Source organism: Rattus norvegicus, chromosome 5 (genome assembly GCF_036323735.1).
Source record: "Rattus norvegicus strain BN/NHsdMcwi chromosome 5, GRCr8, whole genome shotgun sequence".
In the NCBI taxonomy this organism is placed as follows: Eukaryota; Metazoa; Chordata; class Mammalia; order Rodentia; family Muridae; genus Rattus; species Rattus norvegicus.
In genome coordinates, this window is record NC_086023.1 from 140,874,923 (window position 1) to 140,902,906 (window position 27,984).

At 53.2% G+C, this 27,984-nt stretch overlaps 2 protein-coding genes across 3 annotated transcripts; both read right to left on the minus strand.

The window, feature by feature from the left end:
- Positions 1-19: 19 nt before the first annotated feature.
- On the minus strand, positions 20-27,959 carry Bmp8a (bone morphogenetic protein 8a). Of its 2 annotated transcripts, NM_001109432.1 has the most exons (7): positions 27,520-27,959; positions 14,194-14,383; positions 13,641-13,789; positions 6,880-7,074; positions 6,361-6,440; positions 5,853-5,963; positions 1,897-2,650 (listed from the first exon to the last, which is right to left on the minus strand). In NM_001109432.1, exons 1-7 carry the CDS (start codon positions 27,842-27,844, stop codon positions 2,501-2,503), a joined length of 1,200 nt encoding a protein of 399 aa, NP_001102902.1. In that variant the 5' UTR covers positions 27,845-27,959; the 3' UTR covers positions 1,897-2,500. The 2 variants fall into 2 exon arrangements, with proteins under 2 accessions (XP_038966694.1, NP_001102902.1); XM_039110766.2 differs by lacking the exons at positions 13,641-13,789; positions 14,194-14,383; positions 27,520-27,959 and adding an exon at positions 10,695-10,850 and having other exon boundaries at positions 20-2,650.
- Positions 10,992-12,750, minus strand: Oxct2a (3-oxoacid CoA transferase 2A). The gene has a single exon (NM_001408788.1). It carries the CDS (start codon positions 12,706-12,708, stop codon positions 11,146-11,148), a length of 1,563 nt encoding a protein of 520 aa, NP_001395717.1. The 5' UTR covers positions 12,709-12,750; the 3' UTR covers positions 10,992-11,145.
- Positions 27,960-27,984: the final 25 nt, after the last annotated feature.

Consider the following 27,984-nt stretch of genomic DNA (forward strand, 5'->3'; position numbering starts at 1 on the left):
CTGAGATCAAACACTGAGCTTCAGTGCTGGGAAATTTATTGGATAAGCTTGTGAGGCTTGTGAGTCCCATGGCCATGCCTTCGAGAGAGAGCTGGAGAGGCAGCAAGTCTCCTGGTTGGAAGAACCTTTGGAACAACAACAGGAACCACTGTTCCCAAGGAAAAGGACGTCCCCACAGCCTGTGTATTTGAGGCTTAGTCCCAGGTATGGTGCTGGCAGCAGGCAGCTGCCGTGAAGGAAGTGGTTTTTGGTCATGGGGGATGCACTATTGAAGGAGAGACTGGGATCAGTCTGCTCTTTTTCTTTTCTTCCCCTTCTGGTCCACCATGAGATGATTGGCTTTGTCCACCGTGCCCTTTGCCACAATTTGTTGCCTCACCACCAGCCAAAAGCCGTGGGGCCACCTAACCACAGACTGTTGAAACCATCAGAAAAATAAACCTGTGTCAAATGGATTGTCTCCGGTGTTTTGTTAGAATAACAGAAAGACAACTCATGCTACAGATGGGGCACTTAGGCTTGGATAAGAAAGGTAATTTGTCCAGACACTAAGAAAGTCAGTATCCTGACATTCAGGCTAATGCCTTGTGCGATCCCAGCCAGCCTGTGTTTGAGGCCCAAAGTTTTTTTTTTTTTAAGGTTTACTTTTATTTTTATGTATGTGAGTGTTTTGCTTGCATGTATGTCTGTGCACATACATGCAGGGGCTACTGGAAGCCAGAAGAGGGCACTGGATCCTCTGGAACTGAAGTCATAGACAGTTGTGAGCTGCCGTGTGGGTGCTGGGAATCAAATCCTGGTCCTCTGGAAGAGCAGCCAGTTCTCTTAAGTGTTAAACCATCCCTCCGGCCCCTAGAAGCTTGAAGCTTTTGGGGAATTCAGTATCTTCCAGATATTCTGGGCCCATACTTTGTGTACATGGAAGGTTGCCTTCTCTGGCCTCACACAGGAAACCCTCCCAGGCCGGGGATGGGGTAAGCTGCTGCCTGTGGCAAGGCCCCAGCCTCACTCTGGCTCCTAGTCCTGCCCTCCCTGGGGCCCAACTAGGGGTGAAGAATATGAACTCCATAGAGGTGCATCCCTGGGCACCTGGGTGGGTCCACCTCCGCTGGGTGTGTCTCTAGATGGGGATGAGTCCAGGACCTGCTCTTAATGACACCGTTTGGGCAGCTGGACTCTGTTCCCGCAGGTAAATTACAGGCTTAGCAAGTCAGAAATCAAATAAACGCTCCAGCTCCCAGCGGCTGCCCCAAGGAGAGCAGTGGTTTCCGAGCCTCCCCACCCAACGCAGCCTAATTACCACCTGTCAGTCCCCTGGGACAGGGGCCTTTTCTTTGACTCACAGGTCCCAGAAACAGGATGGAGCTGCTGGGCCCCCAGGGCGACGCCAGCTTGGTGACCAACCTGTTCTTAGTTCTCAGACATAAGCAAACGCCGACACTCCTCCCCTCTCCCCACGCCTGGCTGGAAGACTGTCATGGTGCCCTGGGTGGGACAGATCGATCTTCTCAGAGAAAGAGGAAAGCCAGGCCCTCTCCTCTGAGTAGCTGAGTGGCTATCCGCAGGTCCGTGCTGAGGATGTATGTCAAGGGCTTGTCCAGCGCAGCGTGGGACATTTAGAGGGAGATCAGTGGTGCAGGCCGTCAGCTAAGTCAAAGAAGTGGCACCTACTGTGTGCCAGCCTGGACCAGCCTCTTCATTTGTGTTCTTGCTTCTGCTGAGGGTTCATTTTGTCCCCATGCCCAGCCCCGAGCTGGTCAGCATGGCAGCAGTGGTAGAGGGAACTGGAAGCTCCTAGAGTCCATTGCTTATAGGCCCAGGACACATCATGAAATATCCCTCTCACCATTACTGTAAACCAGCAGACGGTTATTCTTTCTTTTTCTTCCTTTTTTCTCCCCTGAGACAAGATCTTCCTATGTGGCCTTGAACTCACAGAGATCCTCCTGTCTCCATCTCTCTAGTGCTGGGATTAATGTCATGCACCGTTATACCTGGCTCTGATTCTTTTTATAACAGGATTGCTCTGATTTCAAGGAGTACAGCAATACACTGATGTGTGTGTCCGTTATACCTACAAATGCCCTGACCACCATAATGAGTGGTGCAGAGCCCAGATCAGCCAGTTTCAAATTTCAGAGCCTTCTTAGACCGTCCAGAGTTTGCAACTGTGGACTGAGGATGGCCAAGGACGAGTCTTCCTCATGTGGGTCTTCAGCACCGACCCCAGACCTCTCAGTCAGCACAGCTCTGGGATTCTGTGTGCATTCGGTCTATGCTTGGGGTAGGGGGATGGAGAGGGGAGGGCGATAGCCCACAAACCCCATGAAGAGGACAGGGGGACTGGGAAAGGACCAAAAATTTAGCAGGAAGTGGCCAGGGGAAGTGATGGCCTCCCGTTGTCCCTGTCTGAGCTATGATAACATAAGAGGGTTTCCTGCCTCTGGAGAGGGGCCTGACCAGATGGTACCGTCGTAGAAGCAGGATGCCGGGCAGGGCCTCAGTGGCAGCCGCAGGCCTTGACCACCATGTTGCGGTGCTTCCGCAGGATGACATTGTTGCTGCTGTCATAGTAGAGCACAGAGGTGGCACTCAGTTTGGTGGGAGCACAGCATGCCTTGGGGACGACATCTGGTTTCATCAGGTGCACCTGGCAGGGAGGGAGGGGATGCAGGCAAGGGTGTGAACCTGGTGTCCTCCCCAAAGATCTACCCAGCAGCCCTAGCTCTCGCTTGCTTCCTGTCCAGAAGGTCCGAGTCCTCACTGGCCCAATGTCGCTCTCCACCTCAGGATAAAGTAGGTCCCTCATTGTAATTTGTCCTCCCCACTGGGCTCAGAGCATAGGCCAGGCACCCTAACACACAAGGCCACAGGCATTCTCAGCTCCCGGTCCATAGCCGTATGTGATTCTGCCCAGAAACAGGCAACCCTGCTGCACCAGAGCCCTGAGAGCCCATGAGTGCTTCTTCTGGGCCCTCACTACCCCACCCTGCTCTGTGCTCTACTACATTCCCAACAGGTATAGAGCTGTGAGTGTGCATGTGTGTGTGGAGTGTGCGTGTGTGTGTGTGTGGTGTGTGTGTGTGTGTGGTGTGTGTGTGGTGTGTGTGTGTGTGAGTGTGCGTGTGTGTGTGGAGTGTGCGTGTGTGTGTGTGGTGTGTGTGTGTGTGTGGTGTGTGTGTGTGTGTGTGGTGTGTGTGTGTGTGTGGGGTGTGGTGTGTGTGTATGTGTGGGGTGTGGGATGTGTGTGTGTATGTGTGTGTGTGTGGGTATGTTGTGTATGTTGTGTGTGTGTGGTGTGGTGTGTGTGTGTGGTGTGGTGTGTGTGTGTATGTGTGTGTGTATGTGTGTGGTGTGTGTGTATATGTGTGGGGTGTGGTGTGTGTGTATGTGTGGGGTGTGGGGTGTGTGTGTATGTGTGTGTGTGTGGGTATGTTGTGTATGTTGTGTGTGTGTGGTGTGGTGTGTGTGTGTATGTGTGTGTGGTGTGGGGTGTATGTGTGTGTGTGTAGTGTGTGGTATGTGTGTGTGTGTGGTGTGTGTGTGTATGGTGTGTGTGTGTCACACTCTGCAAAATGAGTTACAATGCTCATGGAAGCAATGTGTAAGTTCTGGAATGCCGTCCCACTGGATGGAGCTCAGCCTCGTAACTTCTGAGGCAAGGCTGTCTCTGTAATCAATAGAGATTTCAGGGGTTCCCACGGGACATCTCAGTGCTACTGGGTTTGGAGCAGGCGCTAATCCATTCACCCATCTCTGAAGCAACTTTTGCCCCCCCCCCCCCAAAAGCCTCAGTGAGTAACTGTTTTCGGCCTCGAGACATGCTCACTCTGAGGCCTGACAGGGGCAGCTGAAGTTCAAACTGGACTCCTCTCAGGGTCCCCACCAGAGGGGAGGCTGGAGGGAACAAGAACCTACCTCCTCCCTGTGTGTGTGTGTGTTCAGCTCTCGAGAGCCTCCACTAGGCTTCCCTAGTCCTGGGAGTGGGGTCTACAGGAAACAGTCTGATGGGCACCCTTTCACAGGCTTCGCACTGCAGCCCAGCTATGACTGGGCTAGCACAGGGCAGCAGCTTCACTGAGGCCCTGGAGGAAGGACAGCCCTCCGGGGTGACATACAGCCAGCCAGACTGGGACCTGGGGGCAACTGCTCCACACTAACCAGGTACAACCTTACGTGACATAGCTAGGAGATGCTAGCTGTTAAGTGTGTCTGTGTTGGAGGAGGGGGCATGGCTGAAATGGCTGAAATCTAGAAGGGGCCATTTCTGTGGTTGGAGAGAGGGGTGTTGCTACCATAGGACACTCCGTCTTAAGCTTGCCACAGTCCTAGACTTCGTCAGGTGATACCGTGGAGAAAGCCGTTCATTCACTCAGCATCCACAAAACTAATTCACAGTTTGCCTGGGGCCATCTGTGTGTTGTCATTGTTATTGTTTGCCTTGGTTCGGTTTGGTTTGAGTCAGGGTCTCACTGTGTAGCCCTGGCTGTCCTGGAACTCACTCTGTAGACCCTGTCTCTGCCTCTTGAGTGCCGAGATTAAAGGCATGCGCCACCACTGCCCTGGCTGATTTTCTTCCTTCAATTGCTGCCCTGGATGTTCCTGGTGCAGAAGTCACCAATCGGCACCTTTACCCTAGAACACATGGTCCTCCTCTTGCTCACTGTTGCTTTGCTTACCACAGCCTCCCAGGGGACAGAGATCGTCCTGTCTACTGCTGGGTCAGGTCATGAGCACTTTAGCCAGGCCATTGTCAACAGGGGAACAGAGGCCAGAGCAAAGTGGGGAGAAGACTGGACCCAGAGACTCAGGTGCACTCATCACCAGGGGCCTCTCTTACTTGGGGACTGATGACTGCTTATCTCACTGTCACCCTTGGCTGCTCCCCGCAGGACAGTGGCTCCAGGTGTCCAGCAAACGCCAGTGGCCACAGTGAAGGCTCAAGGCAGATCTTTTTAATTCATGATGCTCACTCTGGGGCTCACTTGACATAAACTCTTGCTAGGTAAACAGAAAGCTCTGGGACCCCAGGACCCCAGGACATCAGGAAAAAGTTCTAGAAGGTCCCAATACCGGAGTCAGCAAGCACAAATGCCTTCCAATACAGGCCGCAGTGTAGCTTCTGCTAGAACCTGCTTCCTAACTGAACACGGCCCAGAGGCTAAGGCTTACCAGTGCTACCCCAACAGAACAGTCAGGAAAGAGGTGGAGTCAGAGAGAGCAGCAGGGGTGGAGTTCTGGACCAATCTCAGTCGGCTATGTGCCTGTTTACTGCGCAGAAAGCCCCAGATTGGACCCACAGCATCACATAAACTGGGCATAGATGTTGCACATAAATAATCCCAGCACTCTGGACCAGAGGTGGGGGAGCAGAAGTTCAAAGTCATCCTTAGCTACATACTGAGTCTTAATTTGGCCTGGGATATAAGAGGGGAAGGCATTCGGAATGACCAAGGCCCCGAAGAACAGAGCCAAGGGAGGCCTACCTACCAGGCAGGACGGGTGAGCATAGGTGCACGCCAGGGGATCAGATCTACTGGTCCATTTTGTACTTGTACACCAGGTCACACAGGTCCCTGTGGGATGCCCGTGTGTTGTAGGTATGCCTCAATATGACCACAGGCTGTGGCATGTCAACGTGGGTCCTATACCGATCCATGGGCTCCCTGTTGTGCCCGTGCCGTGCATGTGTGCTCTGCTGTCTGCACATAGATGCCACATACCAACAACTCTTACCGAGGTTCAGGATCAATCTCTAGCTGCATTTGCCTAGAAAGTTCCTCTTTGCTGCTTTTCCTACCACACTCCTCGCCCCCGCCGCACCTGTCCCAGCAGGCCACTGTGGTACTGACCAGAGACTGCAAGATGGCATGGTTGGTGGCATTCATACAGGAGTCCAGTGGGAAAGCACACTCTCCCTCACAGTAATAGGCGGAGTAGCCCTGGGGGGCGATGACCCAGTCCTGTGGGTGGGAAAGGGGGAGTACTATCAATGTGTCCTTCCAAGACCATTGGCACGCCCATCACAGGATGGCCTGAGGCTGTGTACTCTCATCCCCCCCAGCGCCCTCAGTAGGTGAGGCTGGACCCGAGCTCTGCCCTTCACACCTCCCCCTCCCCTGCAGCCTCCTCCACTGCTGCCCCTATGCCTCCTGCAGCAGCTGTAGCAGGAAGAGCCCAGAGGCCCTGCCCACCCAGCCTCAGTTTCCCTGTTGTAGTGCTGGTGGCTTACTGGGTAGAGCACAAGCAAACTGCCTTCGTTTTCATGGCTTTTATACACAATAAAGGCACAATAACCCCAACCCCACCCTGGAGACCCCAGGGTCTGCAGGAGGCAGGCAGAGGAAAGGCAGAAATTACCAGCCAGCCGAGGTCACGGAAGCTGACGTACAGCTCGTGTCTGCGGCAAACCTCTCTGCCTCGGGAACCGTGGCCATCATCTGCAGGGACAAGAAGGCACAGCCTATTCAGGGGGCCTGCCCTACAGAGTGGTCATGGGTACTCCAGTGGTGATGTGACAGACACATCTACAATGAAGGACAGTAGGAAACTTGAACCACTGGAATCACAAGTTCCACTTCTGGATCCCTGCTCTTGCCGGGACCCAGCTCCACCGTCCTTTTGTGGCTCCGTCACCACAGGCTGTGGCTGTGTTCAGCAAGATCTCTCCCCTTGCTGCCTGGGAAGCCTCCAGACACTCAAGTGAACACGCCAACAGGACCCCAGAGCACACACAGTGTGTCCGTTTTCCTCTGCAGACTGTTGGCTGTAGCCCACCCTCACTGCCAGGCACACTAAGGGGCAAGGGGCTCCAACCAGATCTTTAGGAAGGCTACCACTTTTAAAGGGGCCTCTGACAAGGCTCAACCCCACCCTCACCAAAGATCCCTGGGAGTTTGTTGGGATGTGGAAGCTCGTTTGTTTTCTTTGGCTGCCTCCTCTTCAGCGGTCTCACTGCCCGAGGGGTCCGCACAGGACTCGAGCTGGCTCTGAAGAAGGTGACCATGAAAGGCTGTCTGGAGCGTGGTGCTGTTTGTCCAAGCAGACCAGCCAGGCCAGGATCCAGGCTGTGCCCTGGGAGACGGAGACAGAGACAGAGACAACAGAGAGGGAGGTGGGGGGATTTGACTTGTGGGTGGTGGCATGGCACCTATGAACCTGTGTCCTTATCCAGAGACCAATCTAAGCACTCTGGCCAGCAGGTCTGAGGTGGCAGGGACAGGGACCTCCATAGACCCAGGCATCTCTACTGGAGATAACCTGAGAGACTTGAGAAATATTTGACAGGAGTCAGAATTTCACCTACTAACTTCCTCAGCTGGTCCTTACGATAACCCCATATATCTTTTTTGGGGTGGGGGTTGAGAGGGCAGGGTAGGGGTCAGTTTCAAGACAGGGTTTCTCTGTGTATCCCTGGCTGTCCTGGAACACAGTGTGTAGACCAGGCTGGCCTTGAATTCAGAGATCCTCCTGCCTCTGCCTCCTGAGTGCTGGGATTAAAGGTGTTCGTCACCATCTAGTCCATATTTTATTGTTTATGGACCACGGGTCACAGTCACTCAGAAATGACCACTGCTGGTGTGATGCTCAGGTCTGGGGCTCCCTTGGTCCAGTGATCTAACGAACACCCTGGCCCTATCAGCCTGCATTTTCTGGGGATTAGGATGTGTGGTTCATGACATATCAGGTCATAGCAGCTTCTGCGAGGTCAAACCTTGGACTTATTCTCCCAGCACAGCAAGCTTGTTCATCCAAGGGTAGAGCATTCACTGCCTCTCTGATTCCTACAACCAAGGCCCCAGGCAGAACAGGGACAGAAGTCAGAGAAGCCACAAAGTCGGGGGTTCAGTTCACATCCTGCTCATTCCACTGCCAAGTGTGCTCACTGGGTCAGCCAATGGCTTCAAACAAAGGAGGGGGCTTCAGGGAGTCAGACCAGAGCCCTGTCCACAGGAAGAGTGGAGCCTAGACAGGGGGATTTCACCCAGATCCACTAAGGACAGTAGATGCCTCCACAGCACAGTAGGCCCAGGAGAGCAGCCTCCATCACTAGCTCTGGCTTTGCTGGTGGGCCCTGTTGGTGTCCCTTGTCCTTTGTAAATGCAGAAGCACTCTATTATGCTGGCATGGTGGCCCAGCCTACAAATCCAGAGGAAGCAGGAGGAACACAATGTTATTCTACTCTACTTACTGAATTTGAGGTCAGCCTGGTCTACCCAAAAGCCAAAAAAACCCCAAAGGTGTGGCCTGGTAAAACACGCCTTTGATTCCAGCGCTCAGGAGGCAGAAGCAGGTGGATCTCTGAGAACTCGAGGACGGCATGGGATGCATAGGCGAGTTAAGAAAACATCAACCTGGGGGCTGGAGAGATGGCTCAGTGGTGAAGAGCTCTTACTGCTCTTCCAGAGGTCCTGAGTTCAATTCCCAGCAACCACATGGTGGCTCACAACCATCTGTAATGGGATCCAATGCCCTTTTCTGGTGTGTCTGAAGATAGTGACAATGTACTTACATATATAAAATAAATAAAATCTTAAAAAAAAAAAAGAAAACATCAACCAAACAAACAATTAAAACTTAAAAATACAAACTGGATCAACCAAAAGAACCCAGGCAAGCAGGGTAACAACCACAGAAGGATAAAACAAACAAAAACCCTTTGATCAGCCATAAACTCCCTGTCAGACTCCAGAACTCTCGTCTGCCATCCTGGACTACTTCTGTTCTGCTAGTTTAAGTTACAAAAGTCCTTAGCATTACAAACCTTCCCCGTTGTTAGAATTGGTCTCCAGAATACCCACTCGCATGCAGCAGCTCACTTTGGGGGTTTCACCTCCCATCTGCAGTCAGGTTCCCTTCTGGTGTCATAACAGGACTGGGAACCATTTCCCTCTGTGCCCGTGTGAGATTCCTCACACCAAAGCCCGACGACGCTCACGTTCTGTGTCACTAACACAGCGAGGTTGTTCAGCTGGCTTGTTACAAGCGCCAATGCACACATACATGCATACATCCTCATATGAAATCTCAGGCGCTGATGCGGCTCAGAGGAAAGGTTCTTGCTTAGTGAGCTCAAGGCCCTGGATTCCACTACCCGTGCTGGAAGAAGTGGAAAAGAACCCAAAGGGCTGAGGCCACAGCTCGGTGGGAGAGCGCCTGCTTGGTCAGTATGAAGCCCTAGGTACGACCCCAACACAAATCCAGGATGAAACAAAACACATGCATATGTGCATGCGCACTCAAGTCTGTTTACACGGCTTGCACTCTACCAGGCTCTCCCTAATCCACTGAGGTCAAGGCCACTGTCGGCCTGTTGGGGAAAGTCCACTCAAGGGTGAGCCCTTCAAGCAGCTGGGCTCCGCACCAGGTGTTCGCCAGCCACGTGAAAGGAAAACTCATCAACTCAACCTTCGACCTATGACCTCACCTGCCACCAACGAATGTGGGGGCTGCACTGTGCCCCCCAGAAGAGATGTGGATGAGGCAGGCAGGAAGGATGGGGTGCAGAGTGAAGATGGCGGGGAGCAGGTGCTGTGAGCAGGCAGAGTCTCAGGCACAGAGGGAGAGCTGGGGAGGGCCTCGGGGCCACACACTGGGAGGACAGAGCAGCTGTGAGCAGGAAGGGCCTTGAAAGTCACAAATGACACAAGGGGCAGGCTTGGACCCAGGGCAGGCCCTGAGTCCCTGTTACTTACTGTGAAGACCTAGAGCCATGGCTGCTGGGGACAGAGGCCATCAGTGCTCCAGGCATCAGTGCATCAGTGCACACAGAACTGCTTCAGAGCAGCCCCTGACTGAACTCCTCAGAGCCAGAGTGGGGAGTTGCTGTGTGGGCTGGGGACATTTGGAGGTTCTCAAGGTAAGGTGAGCCGGACTGAGAGCCCATGGGTGCAGCTAAGCCAAGGTTCCCATTTTACAGGTTCACAAGTTAAGACCCACTGAAGACGAACTATTCAATGCCTGGAAGAGCAGCTGCAGACATGGCGACTCCTACCCTGCCCAGCACAAGGCAGAGGCCGGAGGGAGGGTGGGACAGAGGCTCAGAGGGACCAAGGCTTCTCTTCTCAGAGTTCTGTTTCTGAGAGACCTGGAGAAGCTGCTCCTTGGCCAGGCCAGAGTGCACTTGCCCTACCAGCTTTGCTCCTTGTGCCCCATCATTAGATTGGACCCCAACTAGTAGTGGGCACCAGGCTGGAGAGAAACACATGAGGGGGTGGTGAATGCTTTCTCAGTGTGTGTGCGCGCGCGCGCGCACACACACACACACACACACACACACACACACACACACACACACACGCTTTTCTCATTTTAGTTTCGAGCTCACAGATGCAGAAGGACAGATCCCAGAGTTGCGACACTGGGGTCAGGAAGTCAGGCCAGCCGGACTTCTGGAAGAGAATGTCAGTGTGGCATAGGCAATAGTGGATACTGCACTTCAGGCAAGCCCATCAATGCCATTGCTCAGGTTTTGGACTCCACCTGTGCTAAGGCCCAGCTTCCTCCCACACACACTGGGACTGTCAGTGCATAGTGGGTCTTCCAGGTGGAGTACCAGCACTGACCATCTTCCCAAAGTCTGACCCAACAGGAAACACACCTGCCTCCTTTCTCGGGACACACAAACAGCTCCCGGGAGGAAGTTGGGTGCAGGCAGGATTCAGGGGAACAAAATTAAGGACAGAAACAAGCACCTGAGAAGACAATCCTGAGGGAGGAAATGGAGGTTCCGCCTCCTGATCGGGGTCCACAGTTCTGCATTTCGTGGCAGCAGTAAAGTGGCACCAGGTGCACTCTGGGTAGGATGTCTTCCAGCCCCATGGCTTTCTCCATGTTTTGTGACTCAGTTATGAAGGGCAGCACTGGTGTTGAGACCTCTCAGGGAACCCTCTGGAGCTGTGTATACGAATGTCACAAAGTGGGAGAGGGGGCCCAGTGTTCTCAGTGGTTTGATCAGAAGGCTTTAGTTAGGGAGGGACAGGACACACAGGTGCAGGTTAGGGTTTTTAATTAAAATCACATGGCTCTTGATAGATACCATCTAGCAGCAGGATGCCAGAGTGAGGAGCCAGTGTGTCACAGTGGTCAGGTGCTGCTGAGGATGTCCAGTTGTCACTAACTCGCAAATCGTCCCTGGAGAGCTCCTCAAGCATCAGATTTAATCTGCTGCATGGGCTTGAGGTTGGGGCACACCTTAAACGAACAGCCAGTGGTGGCCTTGACCTCGTCCAACGACGAGCCCTCCCACAGCTCCACGAGCTTCAGTCCCTTACTCCGATCCACTTCAAACACCGCTTTCTCTGTGATGATGAGGTCGACGCAGGACTTGCCAGTCAGCGGCATGGTGCATTTCTCTAAGATTTTGGGCTGCTTTGTCTTGGTGCAGTGCTCCATGGTGACCACCACTTTGGTTTTCTTACTAGACACCAAGTCCATGGCCCCGCCCATGCCCTTCACCTTCTTGCCTGGCACCATCCAGTTGGCCAGGTCGCCGTATTTAGAAACTTGCATGGCACCTAGCATGGTCAGTTGGATGTGTCCGCCGCGGATCATGGCAAAAGAGTCATCGCTGGCGAAGAAACAGCCCCCGGGAATCACCGTCACTGTCTGCTTGCCCGCGTTGATGATGTCGGGATCTACTTCCTTTTTCAAAGGGAACGGGCCCAAGCCCAGGATCCCGTTTTCACTGTGCAGGTAGACGGTCATCTTGGGGCTGATGTAGTTGCTGGCCAAGACAGGGATCCCGATGCCCAGATTGGCATACATGCCGTCCTTGAACTCGAGAGCCGCGCGCTTGATGATGCGCGTCCTTTTAGGGTCCTGGTCTTTGCTCCCGGGTGCGGGCGGGCTGTCACGTGTGGTCAGGCGCTCTATGCGCTTCTCGAACCTCGGCCCCTTGATCACGCGTTTCACGTAAATGTTGGGGATGTGGATGTCCTCCGGGGCGAAAGTACCCACGTCCACGATCTCCTCCACCTCCACCACCGAGATGTCCGCGGCCTTGCACATGGGCACGTTGAAGTTGCGCGCGCTGCCCCTGAAGATCACATTGCCCGAGCGGTCAGCCTTCCAGCCCTTGATCAGGGCGAAGTCAGCGCGGATAGCGCGCTCCAGCAGGTGGTGTTGGCCCTCGAACTCGCGCACTTCCCGCGGCTGACTTAGAGTAATCAGGTGGCCTTCGGGAGAGTACCGAATCGGGACGCCCCCTTCCTGCACCTGCGTGCCGTAGCCAGTGGGCGTGTAGAAGGCGGGCACGCCCGTGCCACCCGCGCGGATGCGCTCTGCCAGGGTTCCCTGCGGCGTCATCTCCAGCTCCAGCTTCCCCGCTAGGTAGAGCTGCTCACAGAGCTTGTTCTCCCCCAGGTAGGAGCACACCACGCGCCTGACCTGCTTAGAGGCCAGCAAAATGCCCAGGCCGAAGTCGTCCACGCCCACGTTGCTGCTGATGATCTTCAGGTCCTTCACGCCCTTGGTCTTCAGCGCACCAATCAGGTTCTCCGGGATGCCGCAGAGCCCGAAGCCCCCGAGCATGACGCTCGCCCCGTCCTTGATGCCCTCCACCGCCTTCACCGGGTCCGTGTAGAATTTAACTTTCCCGCAGCGGGTCGTAGGATAGTGGCGGATTAGGTGGTGGGGCAACGTGGGCCGTGGGCGGTGAGCAGAGACCCGGCGTGAGAACGCCCAGGCCAGAAGCCTCAGCGCCGCCATCGTCCGCGAGCCACCGGGCTCCCAGCTCCGGGACAGAGAGGGAAAGGCCAGGTGCACCTTGTGAGAGCAACGCACATTACCTCTGCGCTGCGTCATAGAGCAGGGAGGAGGACACTGACAGGGATGGCCATAGTCTCACTCTGCTGAGGACACCCTTGGCCATCCTTGCTGCCTAGCCTGCGTCTCAAGAGCCTTGGAAAGACACTCCAAACCCATGTAATGCTGCTGACAACTGGCAGTGAGTGCCGGGCTCCACTGTACTCAAGAGAGCTGCCCGGAAGCAGGGGTGGGGGTGGGGCAGAGCCCGGTTAGCATCCCCTCCTGGAGGGGCTGAAGTCCCTGCTGTTAAAGTCCTCTAAACTCTCCAAGCACCTTGTCACTTTTCCCTAACTCAGAGGGATCCCTGCCTTCCACCTCGTTGCCCTCTCCTTCCAAGTTATCAACTCCAGGACTCCAGAGTGACCAGGATCCTGCCCTGTTGTCCTTTTTCTCCTCCCTGCCTGACATAAAGGAAATGTCCCAGGAAACCCCTGTGAGTGACGTATAAACCTCTGTATCCATGGAAACAGGCTTCTGTGCTGAGTTACAACTCTGCAGGGCTGTGAAACCTCAGGCTCTGAGCTCAGAAAGCCTGGGATGCAGATCTCCCACCCTTCCTTCCTCGTACAGACCTCTCTGAGTGGAGGTCTGCTGCCCAGAGAGAAGGACCCTTCCCCACCCCACCCCCGAGAGGACCCTGGCTCTCAGGAGGTCAGTTGCTATGTATGAGGGAACAGAAGGCATTCCTGGCTGGGGCCTCCCCATGTCCAGGCTCTCACCAGTCTGCTCAAGTCCTCCCCAGTGAGAGGGCTCTGTGTACTGGCCTGATGGCCTCTGCTGGAACCACCTCCCAAGACCCCGGGGCAGCTCCCTGCTAAGTCCTGGAGCCTCACCATCCTCGGTTTCCACATAGAGGCGGAGTCCCAGGTCCTTGTTATGGTTCAGCAGCCATCGGTCACTGGCTGCTGTGATGTCCAGCACCAGCCAGCCCTCGTCCCCAGACCGGAGCGTCTGAAGATCCAAAAAGAACAAGTCAGACTCCCTGTGGACATGAAAGAACAATTAACCAAGGGCTGAGGGAGGCGGGCACAGCTGCCTGTATCTTGTGCCTGCCTGGGGGACCAATCTCAGAGCCTCTCTCCTGCTTGGCTCTGGCTGGCCTCCTTTGGTGCCACATTTCCCTGATAATCAACCCTTGATGTATTGCAGAGTCCAGGTGCTGATGGGGACACTGGCTCAGTGGCTCCGTGCTGTGACCTAGTGAGGGCCCCACAGCCACAGTGGTGGCAGGAGTTCCAGGTCAAGTCCCTTTCTCATGTCTGAGGCCCCTCTCCTAGGAGGCTTCCCTTTCCTCTCTTGGAAATGCACCCTCGGGACTGGACCCCTGCTGGAGACTGGACCATGAGGCTATGAGGTGGGGTGGGCACCTGGGCAGAGGGATGGTACCTGTTGGAGCGCTCCTGGACCACTTCAAACATGCTGATGTGGAGGGTTGTGTTGGGCGGGTGGGTGCTGGGCTCTTTGTATATCCGGAACTCAGCGGCTGTGACAGCCTCACCAGCAGGGATCTGGGTTAAGTCAAAGTGGAATTCCTTCCAGTGCGGCTCCTGGTAGCCCAGGGTACGGTCGCGCTCCACTGGAAGACAAAGTGGGAGTGGGTCATCACCACGAGCCAGGATGGCTTGTGCTCAGAGGAGGACCCAAGCAGCCTGGGTGGGGCCAGTGCCTGCTCTACACACAGGCTTGTGGTCTGCCCTGCGTGCACACCAGGTCCCTGAAGGTGTGGTAGTAGGAAACTTAGGAAGTGCTCAGCACGGCCCTGGACCCTGGACAGAGTGCCTCCTCTCAGAGCTCCCAGGCCATCGGCAAGATGGACATTGGTCCAAGGTGGAGAAACAGTTCCATTCCAGGGTAAAAGCCCTGTGGACAGGGACATCATTGGCTGAATTTCAGTGGGACAGAGGCCTCCCAGGGCTTGCCCTTGCCTGACAGCTGAGCTGGTCTGGTAGGGCTGTGCTTGAGTTTCCTTCAGTGTTCTGGGAGAGGCTGTGCAGGCCGCATCCCAAGGTCAGCAGCAGAAGGACCTTAGTGAAGGGAGAGGGACACAGTGCCAGCAACCAGAGGAAAAGGGGACATCTGAACTGATGGACAAGGTGTCTTGGCAGTGGCTAGACATACTCTAGGCAAAGGGCCATTGTCTGGAGACCCAGACTGTGGGGTGTAAGCAGTGGCTTTGGCTGGGATCCAGGGCTGGAAGCAAGGTTGTGCCAGTGGAAGCCATGTAGTCTAAGGGAGCCCCTGCAGAACCTGCTCGAGGGAAGGATAATATGAGTCTAGGGAGGCAGCTGTCAAGAAGCTTGGGCCGGAGGCCGGCCTTGCCTCCCTCTAGCGATGCCCAAGGTTTTGGAATAAAACCGGTGCCCAGCTGCACGGATGTGCCAGGGCAGGATATTTAGGGTTGCTTCTCTCCAGCCTCTTGTCCCTTTTGAATGCCAAAAATCTGTGTTTCCAGAAAGAAGGGGTGGGGAGCCGCCTAGCACCTTCCCCCAAAACCAACAGAGATTTTAATTATACATTTCAGTCTTAAAAAAAAATTTTTTTTCTCTCTGTGGCTATGGGCTCAGTGACCGCAAGCCAGGTCTTAAAAAGCACCAGGCTAAGCAGATGTCCGGAGCACCTCCTCCCCCTGGAGTCCCGGCCCAGTGATGGATGGAGTACAGAGCTCGTCAGAGCTAAGGGTCAGCCACATCTGGGCAGAGCAGGTGGAAGGAGAGGGAGGAATGGACAGTGTGTCCCACAGCACCAGGAGATGCTGGGCACACAGCTCATGCCCACCCGAAAGCCAGGAGCTGTAACTCCTGGTTACAGGTGTTTTGTCCCTCCCCTGTAGGCAGAGAGCATCGGGAGGTGGGGGGTCCTTTCTACCTATGTACTTACACACAGTTTCAGGCTCCTCTGCTACACAGCTGTGCACCTGGCCTGATGTCCGCTGCCTGTATTAGGGTATGGGCAGATAAGGTCCCTCAGGCGTATCTTCCTCCTCACCTCCTTCTGGACACATTGAGGCCTACAAGTGTATCTCGGGAGTTTTATCTGGGGACTGACTCTGAGCTCTGTGGCCACCCTCCCTTAATGATCTGTGTGACCCACATAGGATGTCTTGATGCTGAGATTCCAAGAGGCAGCCCCTCAACAATGTGCTGCCTGGGACAGAGCACTTTGGACTTTTATATGCACGTGGGCACGGGACCCGGGAATCCTAGCTCCCAACATGACTCCCGCCATCACAGCCGCCTGACACCATGTGCCGATGGAAACAGCGGTATAAAAGTGAGGTGGAATTAGCCAAATGCAAGACAGATACTCAGGGAAAATGGATAAAATGCCTGCTGTGCTTCCTGGCCCCTGGGTGTAGAAAGGGCATGTCCTGGAGATAGGGTTTCTTGGGTTTTCCCAGTAAAATCCTGTTGCTGGCTGTGATGCTGGGAAAGTATGATCCCTGGAAGATTCAGATAGACTGGGGGGCACACTGCTGATTTCCTGGCCACTGTCCTGCATCCTGACCATCTCAGATATGGCCTGCCAGGAATTCTCTGGGTGACTCCAGGAGGACAGTTGATGTTTGGAGCAAGGTCTCCAAGCAGAATCTCCCTCTCTTTGCAATTAATAATGGGTCGGCGGGGTGTGCGTGTGCGTGTGCGCGCGCGCGCGCGCACGCGCGCGCGCGTGTGTGTGTGTGTGTGTGTGTGTGTGTGTGTGTGTGTCCCAGAATCTCATTTTGAGGCATGTTGGGGGAAAGTGCTTGATATTTTCTTCTCACAATTCTGACAGCTCCGTAAAGTCCTTCATTTTTGCTGGCAAAATGGCTGAGGTGAAAAGCATTTACTGCTCTTGCAGAGAACCCGGTTCAGTTCCTAGTATTCACTTGTCAGCTCACAACCGCCGTATATAACTTCAACTCCAGTGGATACGATACCCTCTTCTGACCAGAGAGCCTCCACACTCATGATACATATGTATGCACTCAGGCACATGCATAAAATAAGTAATTTGTTTTTTAATCCCTTCAATCTCTGCATTCATTTTCCTAGTGATATCCACAAAAATTACCTACCTCACTTAGTCAACATATTTTTAGGTTTCATTCATTCATTCAGTGTGTATGTGTGCCTGTGACTCTTTTTTGGACTGGTGTGTCACAGGCATTGTCCCGAGTGTAGGGTGTTGTAACAATGTCCTACATTTGCAGGACCGCCTTCCCTCTCCAGTAGCAAAGACCAAAATTGACTCCAGATATTGTCCAAGGCCCCCAAAGAGGCAAAATGTACCATGGTTGAAAACCACTTCCTTCCAATAAGGCCAGAACTCTCTTCAGCCTTGCTGGTTAAAAACGAGTAATCCTTTTAGTGGGTGTCTAGTAACAACAGAGACGAATTGGGAAATCTTTGACTTCCAAATTCAACTTCCAAGAAAATGTCCCAGAGACGGTCACAGAAATACACAAAGAGCGGTGTCCAGGGGCTGCAGCACAACAGAGCAGAAACAACTCAGCTGGCATTAGGAGACGCGCTGTGCACTGAGTAACACTCAGTGGGACGCCGCCCAGCTGGAAGAATCCCTTAAGATTGCCATTAGTCTGTAGTCTGCCGTGACAGGAGAAAGAGCAAGGCAGTGTAGACAGGACACTGTTTATCTGATATAGATGGTGTGCACACATGCACTACACACACACTAATGCACATACATGTGCATGCACATGTGTGATGTGTGCGTGTGAAGGTGTGTGTCTGCCTGTGTGCACACATGTGGAAGTCACAGCTGGGTGGCCGATGTCTTATGATATCGCTCTCCCCCATATGTGCTGGAGACAAGGCCTCTCACTGAAAAGGAAACTTCCCAGTTCAGCCAGGCTGGGCTGTAGGGATCTGTCTGTCCCCACCTCCCTGTAAGCTGGGGTTGCAGCATACACAGCTATGGTCAGCTTTTAGCATGGGTGGTAGGGATTCAAACTTAGGTCCTCCTGGTCAGAGGAAATGGTCTTAACCACCGAGTTAACGTCCTAGTATATATATATATATATATTTTTTTTTGGTTCTTTTTTTCGGAGCTGGGGACCGAACCCAGGGCCTTGCGCTTCCTAGGTAAGCGCTCTACCACTGAGCTAAATCCCCAGCCCCAACGTCCTAGTATATTTTAAATTAGGAAGCCAAGCCACAAATGAAAAAAAAAAAAAAAAAACCAGCAAAAACCAGAAACTGAGTGCTGAAAGCGAACAGAGACAGGATACAGGGGGAGGGAAAGGAAATCAGACCAATCGCAAGGCTCCATTATACATGTTATAGAGATTTCACAAAATATGAAAGAAAAACCAATTCAAATACAGGAATAAAGAGCAAACACGGGCTGGAGAGATGGCTCAGCGGTTAAGAGGACCAGAGGTCCTGAGTTCAATTCCTAGCAACCACATGGTGGCTCACAACCATCTGTAGTGAGATCTGATGCTTTCTTCTGGTGTGTCTGAAGACAGCTACAGTGTACTCACATACATGAAATAAGTAAATAAATACTTTTAAAAAGAGCAAAAACCCAAAACATAGTATTTGCAAAACACAGCAAAGCCCAAAGCATAGTATTTGAACTAACTGTATATTAAATTGGTGGCTGAGCTACAATGACGTTTTGTGTGTGTGTGTGTGTGTGTGTGTGTGTGTGTGTGTGTAATTTTAAACTAGAACAATTTGTCATTCTTTTTAAGACGATTTTATTATTTATATATATGAGTACACTGTTGCTCTCTTCACAGCATCAGATCATTGCACGTGGTTGCTGAGATTTGAACTCAGAACCTCTGGAAGAGCGGTCAGTGCTCTTAACCACGAAGCCACCTCTCCAGCCCGACCATACATTCTTAGGGAAGAAGCTCAAGAACAAAACACAGGGAGCTGGAGAGACAGCTGAGTGGTTAGAGCACTGGCTGCTTTTGCAGAGGACCCATGGTCAGTTCCCAGCTCCCACATGGTGGGTAACAGCTGCCTCTAACTCCAGTTCTAGAGAATCTAATGTCCTCTTCTGGCCTCTGCGGGCTCTGTGCACACGATAGACAGATATATATGCAGGCAAAACACTGATGCATAAAAAAGGAAATCAAATCTTTTTTAAAAGAGTACTCAGAAGCCAACACTGAAAGGTTTTCTCAGTGACCTGAGGGACAGTGAGAGAAGCATTCAAGTTTGCATTCCAGAAGCCACATTAAAAAACAAAAACAAGTTAGGCATATGGAGAAAGTCTTTTCTCCTCAGCACTGTGTGTATGTGTGTGTAGGGTGGAGACAGGCAGATCTTCCAGGCTCACCTAGCTTTATCAGAGAGTTCCCAGCTGGGGAGAGGCTCTGCCTCAAAAAACAGGGTGGAGAGCTCCCAAGGAACCATACCACCTAAGGTGGTTTCCTGATCTCTAAACACACGCACACACGCATGCACGCATGCATGCACACACACGCACCCACACCACCACATCCCCCACACCACCACATCACACCACACAAACACATACCACACACACACACCATGCTCTCCCCCATACACCGTACAACACACACACTATACTTTACAACACAAATACACATACCACACTCTACCATACAACACACACAATACACACACATACAGACACACCACACACACACACACACACACTGCACATAGGCAGCATCAGACATTGCATTTCATAAGCATCTATGCTTGGCATGGGTGACATTTGGGCTGGGCATTCTTTGTGGTAAACATCCTTCTCTGTATCTCTAGGCTTTTGAGCAGTATCCCCGGCCTCCAATCAGATGCTCACATGGACCTCTTCCCTGGCTGCAACAACTGACAATGACTAGACATTGCCTAAGATCCTCAAGGAAGTGAAGTTGCTCCTTCAGAGAATCTTTGTCTACACAGGAGCCTAACAACCCGTGTGCCATTTTAAAACCGGGTGGTCCAAGATTGCAGAAAAAGAACTAGGCCAATGAGAAAGGTCGGCTTTCTATACAAATCTAATGATCACAGTCTGATCTCAGAACCCACAGTGGAAGGAGAGAACAGTCTACCAAAAGTTGTCCTCTGACCTCCACATGGGCACTGTGGCAAGTGTTTACCTGTACACACATGTGAGTGCAGGTACCCATGGGTGCCACAAGAGGGCGTACGATCCTCTGGAGCTAGGCGGCTGTGGCCACTCAACCTGAGTCCTGGGAGTAGAACTCAGGAGAAGCATGAGCTTTTAACTGCTGAGCTACCTCGCCAGCCCCAGTAACGAAGAAAAAATTTAACTGAAAACAACAGCAACAAGAAACCAACTTCAGAGAGGCGAAGGAAGAAGCAAGCTGCCCTAACGGAGAAACCCTGAAAAACACAGGGTCTGTGTGGTGTGTGTGGACCCTAAAGAAGTTGGCATGGCTGGAATCCGGTGGTACACAAGCTGACCACAGAGCAGCCGGAAAAGCCAGGCTGTTCGCAGGACACTCTGTTCCTTACCTCAAATAACTCAGCACACTGATCCCAGACACCCTGTGCCCTAGAAAGAGTTCTATTTAGTTCAATTGTTGCTGACTCTGGGACAGCCTGTGGCACTCAGAGGCGTCCCTGCTGCCATCTGGGGAGTGATGTCTAGTTTCCAGCAATGGGGTCTGGGGAGAGGCTCGGTGCGAAATCTCTTCCACTGTAGACACGAAGACTGGAGTACAGATCCCCACAATCCACAGGACAGCCAGGCAGGCTCGATGGCTTCTTGCAATTCCATGAGGCAGAGAAAGGAAGTTCGGAGAAAGGTGGCTAGTTAGACAAGCTGGGATTAGCAAGCTCTGGGTCCAGGGAGAGACCCTGTTAATACATAAGGTGGTGTGTGATCGAAGAAGGTACTGATGTCCACCTCAGGTCTACATGTAACACACACACACACACACACACACACACACACACACACAGAGAGAGAGAGAGAGAGAGAGAGAGAGAGAGAGAGAGAGAGAGAATGGAGCTTCCAGCAAGGACTCTGGACAGGCAGCTCCACAAAGCTGAGACGGGGGCAAGGGCAGACATTCTGCCCTCAGCAAAGCTGTAAACCGGAAGCCAAGTTTACCATCTAAACTGCCTGAGGCTTTGAGAAAACAATCCTAGAACCCTCGGCCTCCTCCTCCAGTCCCTGATAAAACCAGCTCCAGATGCCATGAGTTTGGAAAAGGCCTACTGTGGGCAGGAGGTGGCTTCCCTGGCCACACCAGTGTCCACATCCTGCCAGTCTACATCTGGGGCGCTGTGCCCATCCAGCCAGACTAGATCTCCACATGCCAAACCCTGTGTTGGTCAGCAAGACACTCACAAAATGTTGGCCTTTTTTCCCCCCTCCTAGACAAAGTTAGATTCACCCAGACAAACTAAATCTGTCCTGCTTCTGACCAGAAGAAGTACTTCAAAAGTCATCCTCCCCTTCTCAGAGTGGCTGGCAGAAGAGTGAGGTCTTCCTTCAAACTGTCACAGCCCCTCGGGGCCCATGTCTCAGGCCCTGCCTCAGTCAAGACAGCATAACTTCCTGTGCCTTTTGCCTGAGACCCTCCACTCACGCCTGCCTCCTCTCAGGGTTATATTTTCCTAGGTTCTCTCCTGCCTGACACATTTTCTTTTCCCTCAGTCCCACTGAAGACCCTCCTCTCTACATACCAGGCTATGGGTCTGTCCCCTCCCTTTGTATCAGTGGGTTCTGTCCCTGACTTAGCTGCCTTTCTAGACGGTAGCTCTTTAGAGCAGTAGCTGAACGTGTCTGGTGGGCGGGCCGCCTGCAGCAGCCTGTGTTCCATGGACAGAGGGTGAGCTTCTGCTCTTCCTGGGTGCTGCTGTTGGTCCGTGCGACCATATCACGGTGAGTCCCCACTGGATACTGTGATGTCTGCGCTTGCTGTGAGATTTGCTTCCTTTCCTCATGGGGTCCTTGAGGGTGGGGATGGGTTCCCTAGGTCCTGAGGAAAAGGGGCGGGGTCTAACTGCTCTGTGCTGCTGGTACCAAAGGCTGAGGGGCCCACCCTGGACTCCTGTAGGATCTCAGAGGAGGGTGGGGCCCTGGGGTTGGTGACCCGTGCATCCTGCACCTGAAGGAATTTCTCCCAGCAGGAGCCTCAGCGCTGTGGTGAGGCCCAGCCTCACTCCTGAGGTATTTTCAGCTGAGTCTCCCTCCGCACTGGCTTTCTTCACAGGCTGTTTCCATAAACGGCTCTACACACATAATTACCGGTCCAGTCCTCAGCTGGCTCCAGACCCCAAATTAAAAGGGAACACCCGCACAGGCGACCACATCAAGCCTGCCGAGGTAAAAAATAATTCCCAGGAGATATGAGCAAGGACCAATTCCTCCAGAAGAAACTCAAGGACGTGGTCCGTGATGACACATCCCGCTTACCTGCCTACCCAGTGACTCACTCTGACAGAGACCCTCACCAGTGGACAGGGAGTAGGCAAAGCTTGAGTCAAAACTGGGAAGGACTTCAGTATTGGGGTTCTGAGGCAGGGAAACTGAGGCCCACAAGGGGTTCTCTGTAGAGGTCCCATATGAGCTCAGGGTAGTGTGATCCCAACTTTCAGACTCAGCCACGGAAACGAGTGGACCTGGCGTTGAACAGTGGCATGTTGGGGTGGAGGTGACGCTCAACATGTTCTGTCCTCAAGGAAGTCACCATCCTGCTTGGTCTGATGGAACTGGGGGTGTCAGGAGGTACTCACAGATGTGCTCACTGCTGGCACCACAGGGATGGGGACAGCCCGAGTCCATCCTACCTGATGCAGCTCTCGTGCTCCCTGACCCCTTCCCTTCTGCCAGTCTGTCCTGAGCACCTACACACAGCCGTTGTGGCACACGGTGGGGTGAGGGGCATGGAGAGTCCATTTGGGACATTTCTAGGTTGCTTCCCAAGGACAAGGAGAAAGAGGGGCTATCCGTGGCCCTACATCAGACAGAGAAAGCAAGCACCCTAGAAGATGCACCATGCAGGCTGAGACTCATCATGAAGGAGCTCGCCTGTCAGGGACGGAAGAGCTGGGCTAGGTCAGGTGTCTGGAAATCTTGCCCATCTCTTTTCAAACAGGGTGGGTTTTCCTCAAAATGGATGTGGGCATGAGCGAAGCTCAGTGCTAGGCACACTTGCTTAGGAAGGGAAAGACCCCAAGTCTGATGTCCAGGGCATGCTTACGTGTACATGCACATGTACACACAGACACTCACATGCACACATGCACATGCATGTATACACATACACACATGCACACATACATACACGTGCATACACACATACACACAAATGCATGCACACACATACACACATACACACACACAAGAAAGAAAAGAAAGAAAGGAAGAAAGAAAGAAAGGAAGGAAGGATAGGAAGAAAGGAAGGAAGGAAGAAAAGAGAAAGAAAAAAGAAAGACCAAGAAAAGAAGAAAGAAAACCATGACTGGAGAGATGGCTTAGTGTACAGAAAACTTGCTGTTCTCCAAGACTCTATTCAGTTCTAAGCACCAATGTCAAATGGCTCACAACCTCATTACTCTAGGGGGATCTGGTACCTCTGGCTTCTGCAAGTGCCTACACTCAAGTGCACATACCCACAGACAGACAGACAGGCAGACAGAGTTGCATACGTACAATTAAAGGTAATAAATATCAATCTCTTTTTAAAAGAGATAGGGGATGAGCTCAGGGTGGAGCTCTTGCTTAGTGTGTGCTAGGCCCTGAGTCTAATCCCCAGGACCAAAAGAGCAAATCCTCATTCTCATCCACTGCTGGTGTGTGTGTGTGTGTGTGTGTGTGTGTGTGTGTGTGTGTGTATGTGTGTATCATCCCTGACAACCATCTTTTTGGCAGTGTGTGCATTCTCTGTCTCTCCCACTAGAAGGTTACCTCTGAAGGGACACAGGCAGCATGACTGTCCCCACAACTGGAACCAGGAGCCAGGCCTCAGGGCACATAGTAGGCACTGCATGACTACTTGTGGGAGGAATGAATGGATGGATGAATGAATGAGTGAGTGAGTGAAGAAATGAAGGAATCCCCTGGGTAAGAGCCAAAGGAAGTGATCCTGAGGTCTCTGATGAGAAAGTATCTCCGGCCACAGAGTTGGCAGGGGCAGCAGGAGACCTCAGCCGGGTCTCCAATGCTCACACACTCTTACTCTTTAATATCCGGCCACCACAGTTCATTGCTGCCCTGCCTTTGGCCACCAGAGGCCTTGGGAATAAAAGCTCCTGGGCTGGGAAAGGGGTCAATGCATGTGCTGGTGGCTCCACTATGGTCCTGCCTGTTACTGCTGTTTGTGCCTCAGTTTCCCCATCCAGAACAGTCATCTGACATGAGCAGAGTTGGTCCTTCCTGCCTCCTTCCACCCTTGGGAAAGACAAGGGCCTGAGGCCACCCAGCCAGGGCCCGGGCAGGGAGCAAGCAGGTTCCTCTGAAACAGACCCAATGATCAGGGCTGGAGGCATCTGTTTTCCTGATACTGTCCCTGCAGATGCCTGGAAGGAACAGACCACAGAGAGGAGGACGCGCGGGCAGAGACAAGCAGGGACGAGGGCAGGTCTGGGAGGGTCTGAGTCAGGGTCTGGTGCTGAGAGTACCCGCTTAGCTCAGGGCTCTCCACTCTCTGGGCACAGGGATGGACAGCAGGGCCAGGAATCTGCTGTCACATCTGCTCCTCACAGTCACAGCCTTGAGGCCACTGATGCCGCTGCTGCTGTCAGCGGCCTGCTGGTTCCAGGGCTCTGACCTTCAGGATCGGCCTGGCTAGCCAACAGAACAGCACCTGGGTACATGTAAATCACCACACAGGGCCCGGTAATCACCAGGAAAGCAATCATTCTGAGATGGATGTGGTGGTGCACACCTTCAATCCCTACTCAGGACTCAGAGGACTCTGAGTTCAAGGCCAGCCTGGTCTACAGAGTGAGTTCCAGGACAGCCAGGGCTACAGAGAGACTTAGTCTTAAAGAAAATTAAAGTCCACCTCTAGGTTTCAGTGTACACAAGACACAGACATACAGGGCTAGTTTATTTTCCTCTTCTCCCAGCCTCTTTCTTTCAACAGGATTTGCTGTTACCCTGATCCCCTGGCTGGCTTTCCATATATGATGTGGCCCAGGCTGTCCTTGAAGTTGTGACAATCCTCCTGCCTCAGTCTCCTGAGTGTTAGGAGTATAGTCATAATTTAACACATGTAGCCGCATAGAGATTTCACTGCTTTATGTGCACGGCTGGGCTGTAGCTGGAAGGGCTAGGGGTCAGCAGTGGCCTGGTTCTGGGTCACACGGGGGGTAGGCAGTGGCCATGTCCTAGTTAACACTGAAAAAGGAGTGGGGCTGCTTTTCTGCTCCTGTTCCTCAGTCAGTCAGTTGTATAACCTTGAGGACAGGTCACTAGGAGTCCCATTTATGCTCGCCATGTAGCTCTGGCTGACTTGGAATTCATAGAGCTCTTCCTGCCTCTGCCTCCTCAGTGCTATAATTAAAGGTGTGTGTGTGTGTGTGTGTGTGTGTGTGTGTGTGAGAGAGAGAGAGAGAGAGAGAGAGAGAGAGAGAGAGAGAGAGAGACCATGCCAGACCTAGGAGTTTCATTTAAAAAGAAAACAGATTTAGGCTCAGAGACAACAAGGGACTTCCCTAAGGTTGCACAGCAGCAGCGGGCCTTGGTCTAGTCACAGCAACAGTTCCCACCAGAGCTGTGCATGTTTTGACCAGAGGAGGGGCGTGGGGTACAGAACATGGGTTGGGTGGTGATTCATTCTGATCAACAGCTCCTCTGGGGACATTCTTGGGCAAGCCTATCCTTCGTTCTTAGTCCTAAGCCCTGGGTCAGCCTGTCCTAAGGATGGAGAGGGAGTTACGGCCCCACATGTGGGCTGTCCTAAGTCCCCACCCTGCCCTCCAAGCAGGAAAACAGTAGCTAGATCCCTCCTGTCCCAGCTCTTTCAGTCAGAGACACCAGCCTTCCCAACGTGCTGTGTTCCACCGTACCTTGGCCAGCACCAGCTATGGATGCAGAACAGAGGCTTGGGTGCTCTATACCTGCCTTCAGGTAGGGAAATTAGTGACTGAGGACCCCACACACTATACTGTCCAGTCTCCTACATTCCTTTGCCCACATCCTATTGAAAACTCTCCCCATCTTGGAGGGAGTATCACCAACCGGAGCACTGGAGGTACAGTTAGGCAATCCGAGTGTCTTCTGGGCTATTTCAGAGCAGTCCTTGCCTCTCTGTACCTCCCCACTGTCCCCTGGGGAATGGCAGTGGGGACTTGATGGTCACCTGTGGCTAGGATTAGATACTCTTTGCAGGGCTAGTGGCCGTGCCAGGGTCCTTTCTCTGGTCTCAGTTCAAGCTGGGTATTCAAACCTGCCCAGGTCAGTAGCCACAAACATCAGCAAAGAGGTGGGAATCTGACCCACAGTGAGGAAAACCTCCGGGAAAGCACCTCCCAGACTTTTAGAAGTTAGGGCTGGAGAGATGGCTCAGCAGTCAGGAGCACTCGCTGCTCGTGACTTCCTATAATCTTTGACTCCAGTCCCAGAGGATCTGACACCCTCGTCTGCCCCCATGAGACACTGCATGCACTTGGTACACATACATACAGGCAGGAAAATCTCATATACACAAAAGAAAACATCTCTAAAAGTTTAAAAGTGGGGGGATGTAGCTGGAGAGATGGTGCAGGAGTCATTTGTTCCCCTTCTTGAAGACAGGTAGAGAAGGCACCCAAACCTTTGTTCCCCATCCATAGCTGGTGGTGGCCAAGGTAGGGTAGAGCACAGCACAGGGGAAAGGTGCTCTCAGGACTGAAAGCGCTGGGGCAGGAGGAATCTAGATACTGTTTTCTGCTTAGAGGGCAGATCACATGTGGGGTTGTAACTGCCTCTCTATCCTTAGGATCGTCTAGAGAACCTGGGTTTGATTTTCTAGCACCCACATGGCTACTCACAGCTGTCTGTGACTCCAGTTTTAGGGCATCCGATGCTCTCTGCTAGCCTTTGCCAGCACTGGGCATGAATGTGGCACACAGACATTACATACAGGTAAAACACTCATACATGTAAGTAAAAAAAATACAAGACTAGTGGTCCTGATGTCTAGAGATACCTGGAGAAAGGAGCTGCTCCTTGGGAGAATGGACTCACAGCTGCCCCTTGGGTCATTCACTGACCTGAACACTCCATGCCAGGCCAAGGTCCAGCCACTGGGGACCAGGCCCACAAGACTACAGTCATGTCTGAGTCTGTCCACTCCACCTCCTGACACTGCACCCCACCCACCCACTTCCTACTGCACAGAAAGAGCCTGCTGTCCGGGCATGAAGGTCAGCTCTGGTCACTTTGATATGACCACAGGTTTCCACACTGAACTTTGTCCCTCTCTTCAGGGCTGCATTTATCACTGCGACAGCATCACGGCCTCTGTTTACTCATCAGTCTCCCCAGGACTGTCTTCCGGTGCTACCTAGGGGACCAGGACATCATCAGATCCCAACTACTGGGTGCCTTGGTGGGCGAAGACCCTGTGCACCGGTGCTAACTCTCAGACATTTCAATCTTGACACCCTGCCGTCCCCTCTCTCCGCCCCTTTCCGTGTTTTACTGAACCATGGCTCCCTGTCCTAGGGGCCTTCTATTACCTGAGGGCATCATCCCCAGACAGGCGGCCACCTCTTCCTCCCCCCCACCCCACCCCACCCGGATTCCTGACGCCTTTCCTGCACTCACCCATGTTGACGAAGCTCATGACCAGGTCGGCACGGCCCAAGTGAGCCTGCGGTGGCCCGCCGTCGTCGTCATCGGTCATGGCGTGATACAGGTCCAACATGAAGAGGGGCGCGGATGCTGGCTGCCGAGCAGCGGCGGGTGGCGCACGGGGTCGGGGTCTCCCGGGTAGCCCGAGCACTGCCAGGATTTCGCGCTGCATGTCGCGGCGCTCGCGCGCTCCCAGGCGACGCTGGGGACAGGTGTGCGGGGGACGCGGACCGTGGCCTCCTCCCAGCGCGCACAGAGCCAGGCCCAATAGCCAGAGTGGCCCGGGACGTACGGCCATCTCGGACTTTCAGCAGATGCGCATCCACCGGTAGCTGGCCTGGCTCGGGTGCGACGCCCCGATGGGGAGGACCAGACCGCGCAGTGGATCCCTTGAGTTCGCACCTGTCGCGGGTAGCTCTACAGCGATTGAGCACCACG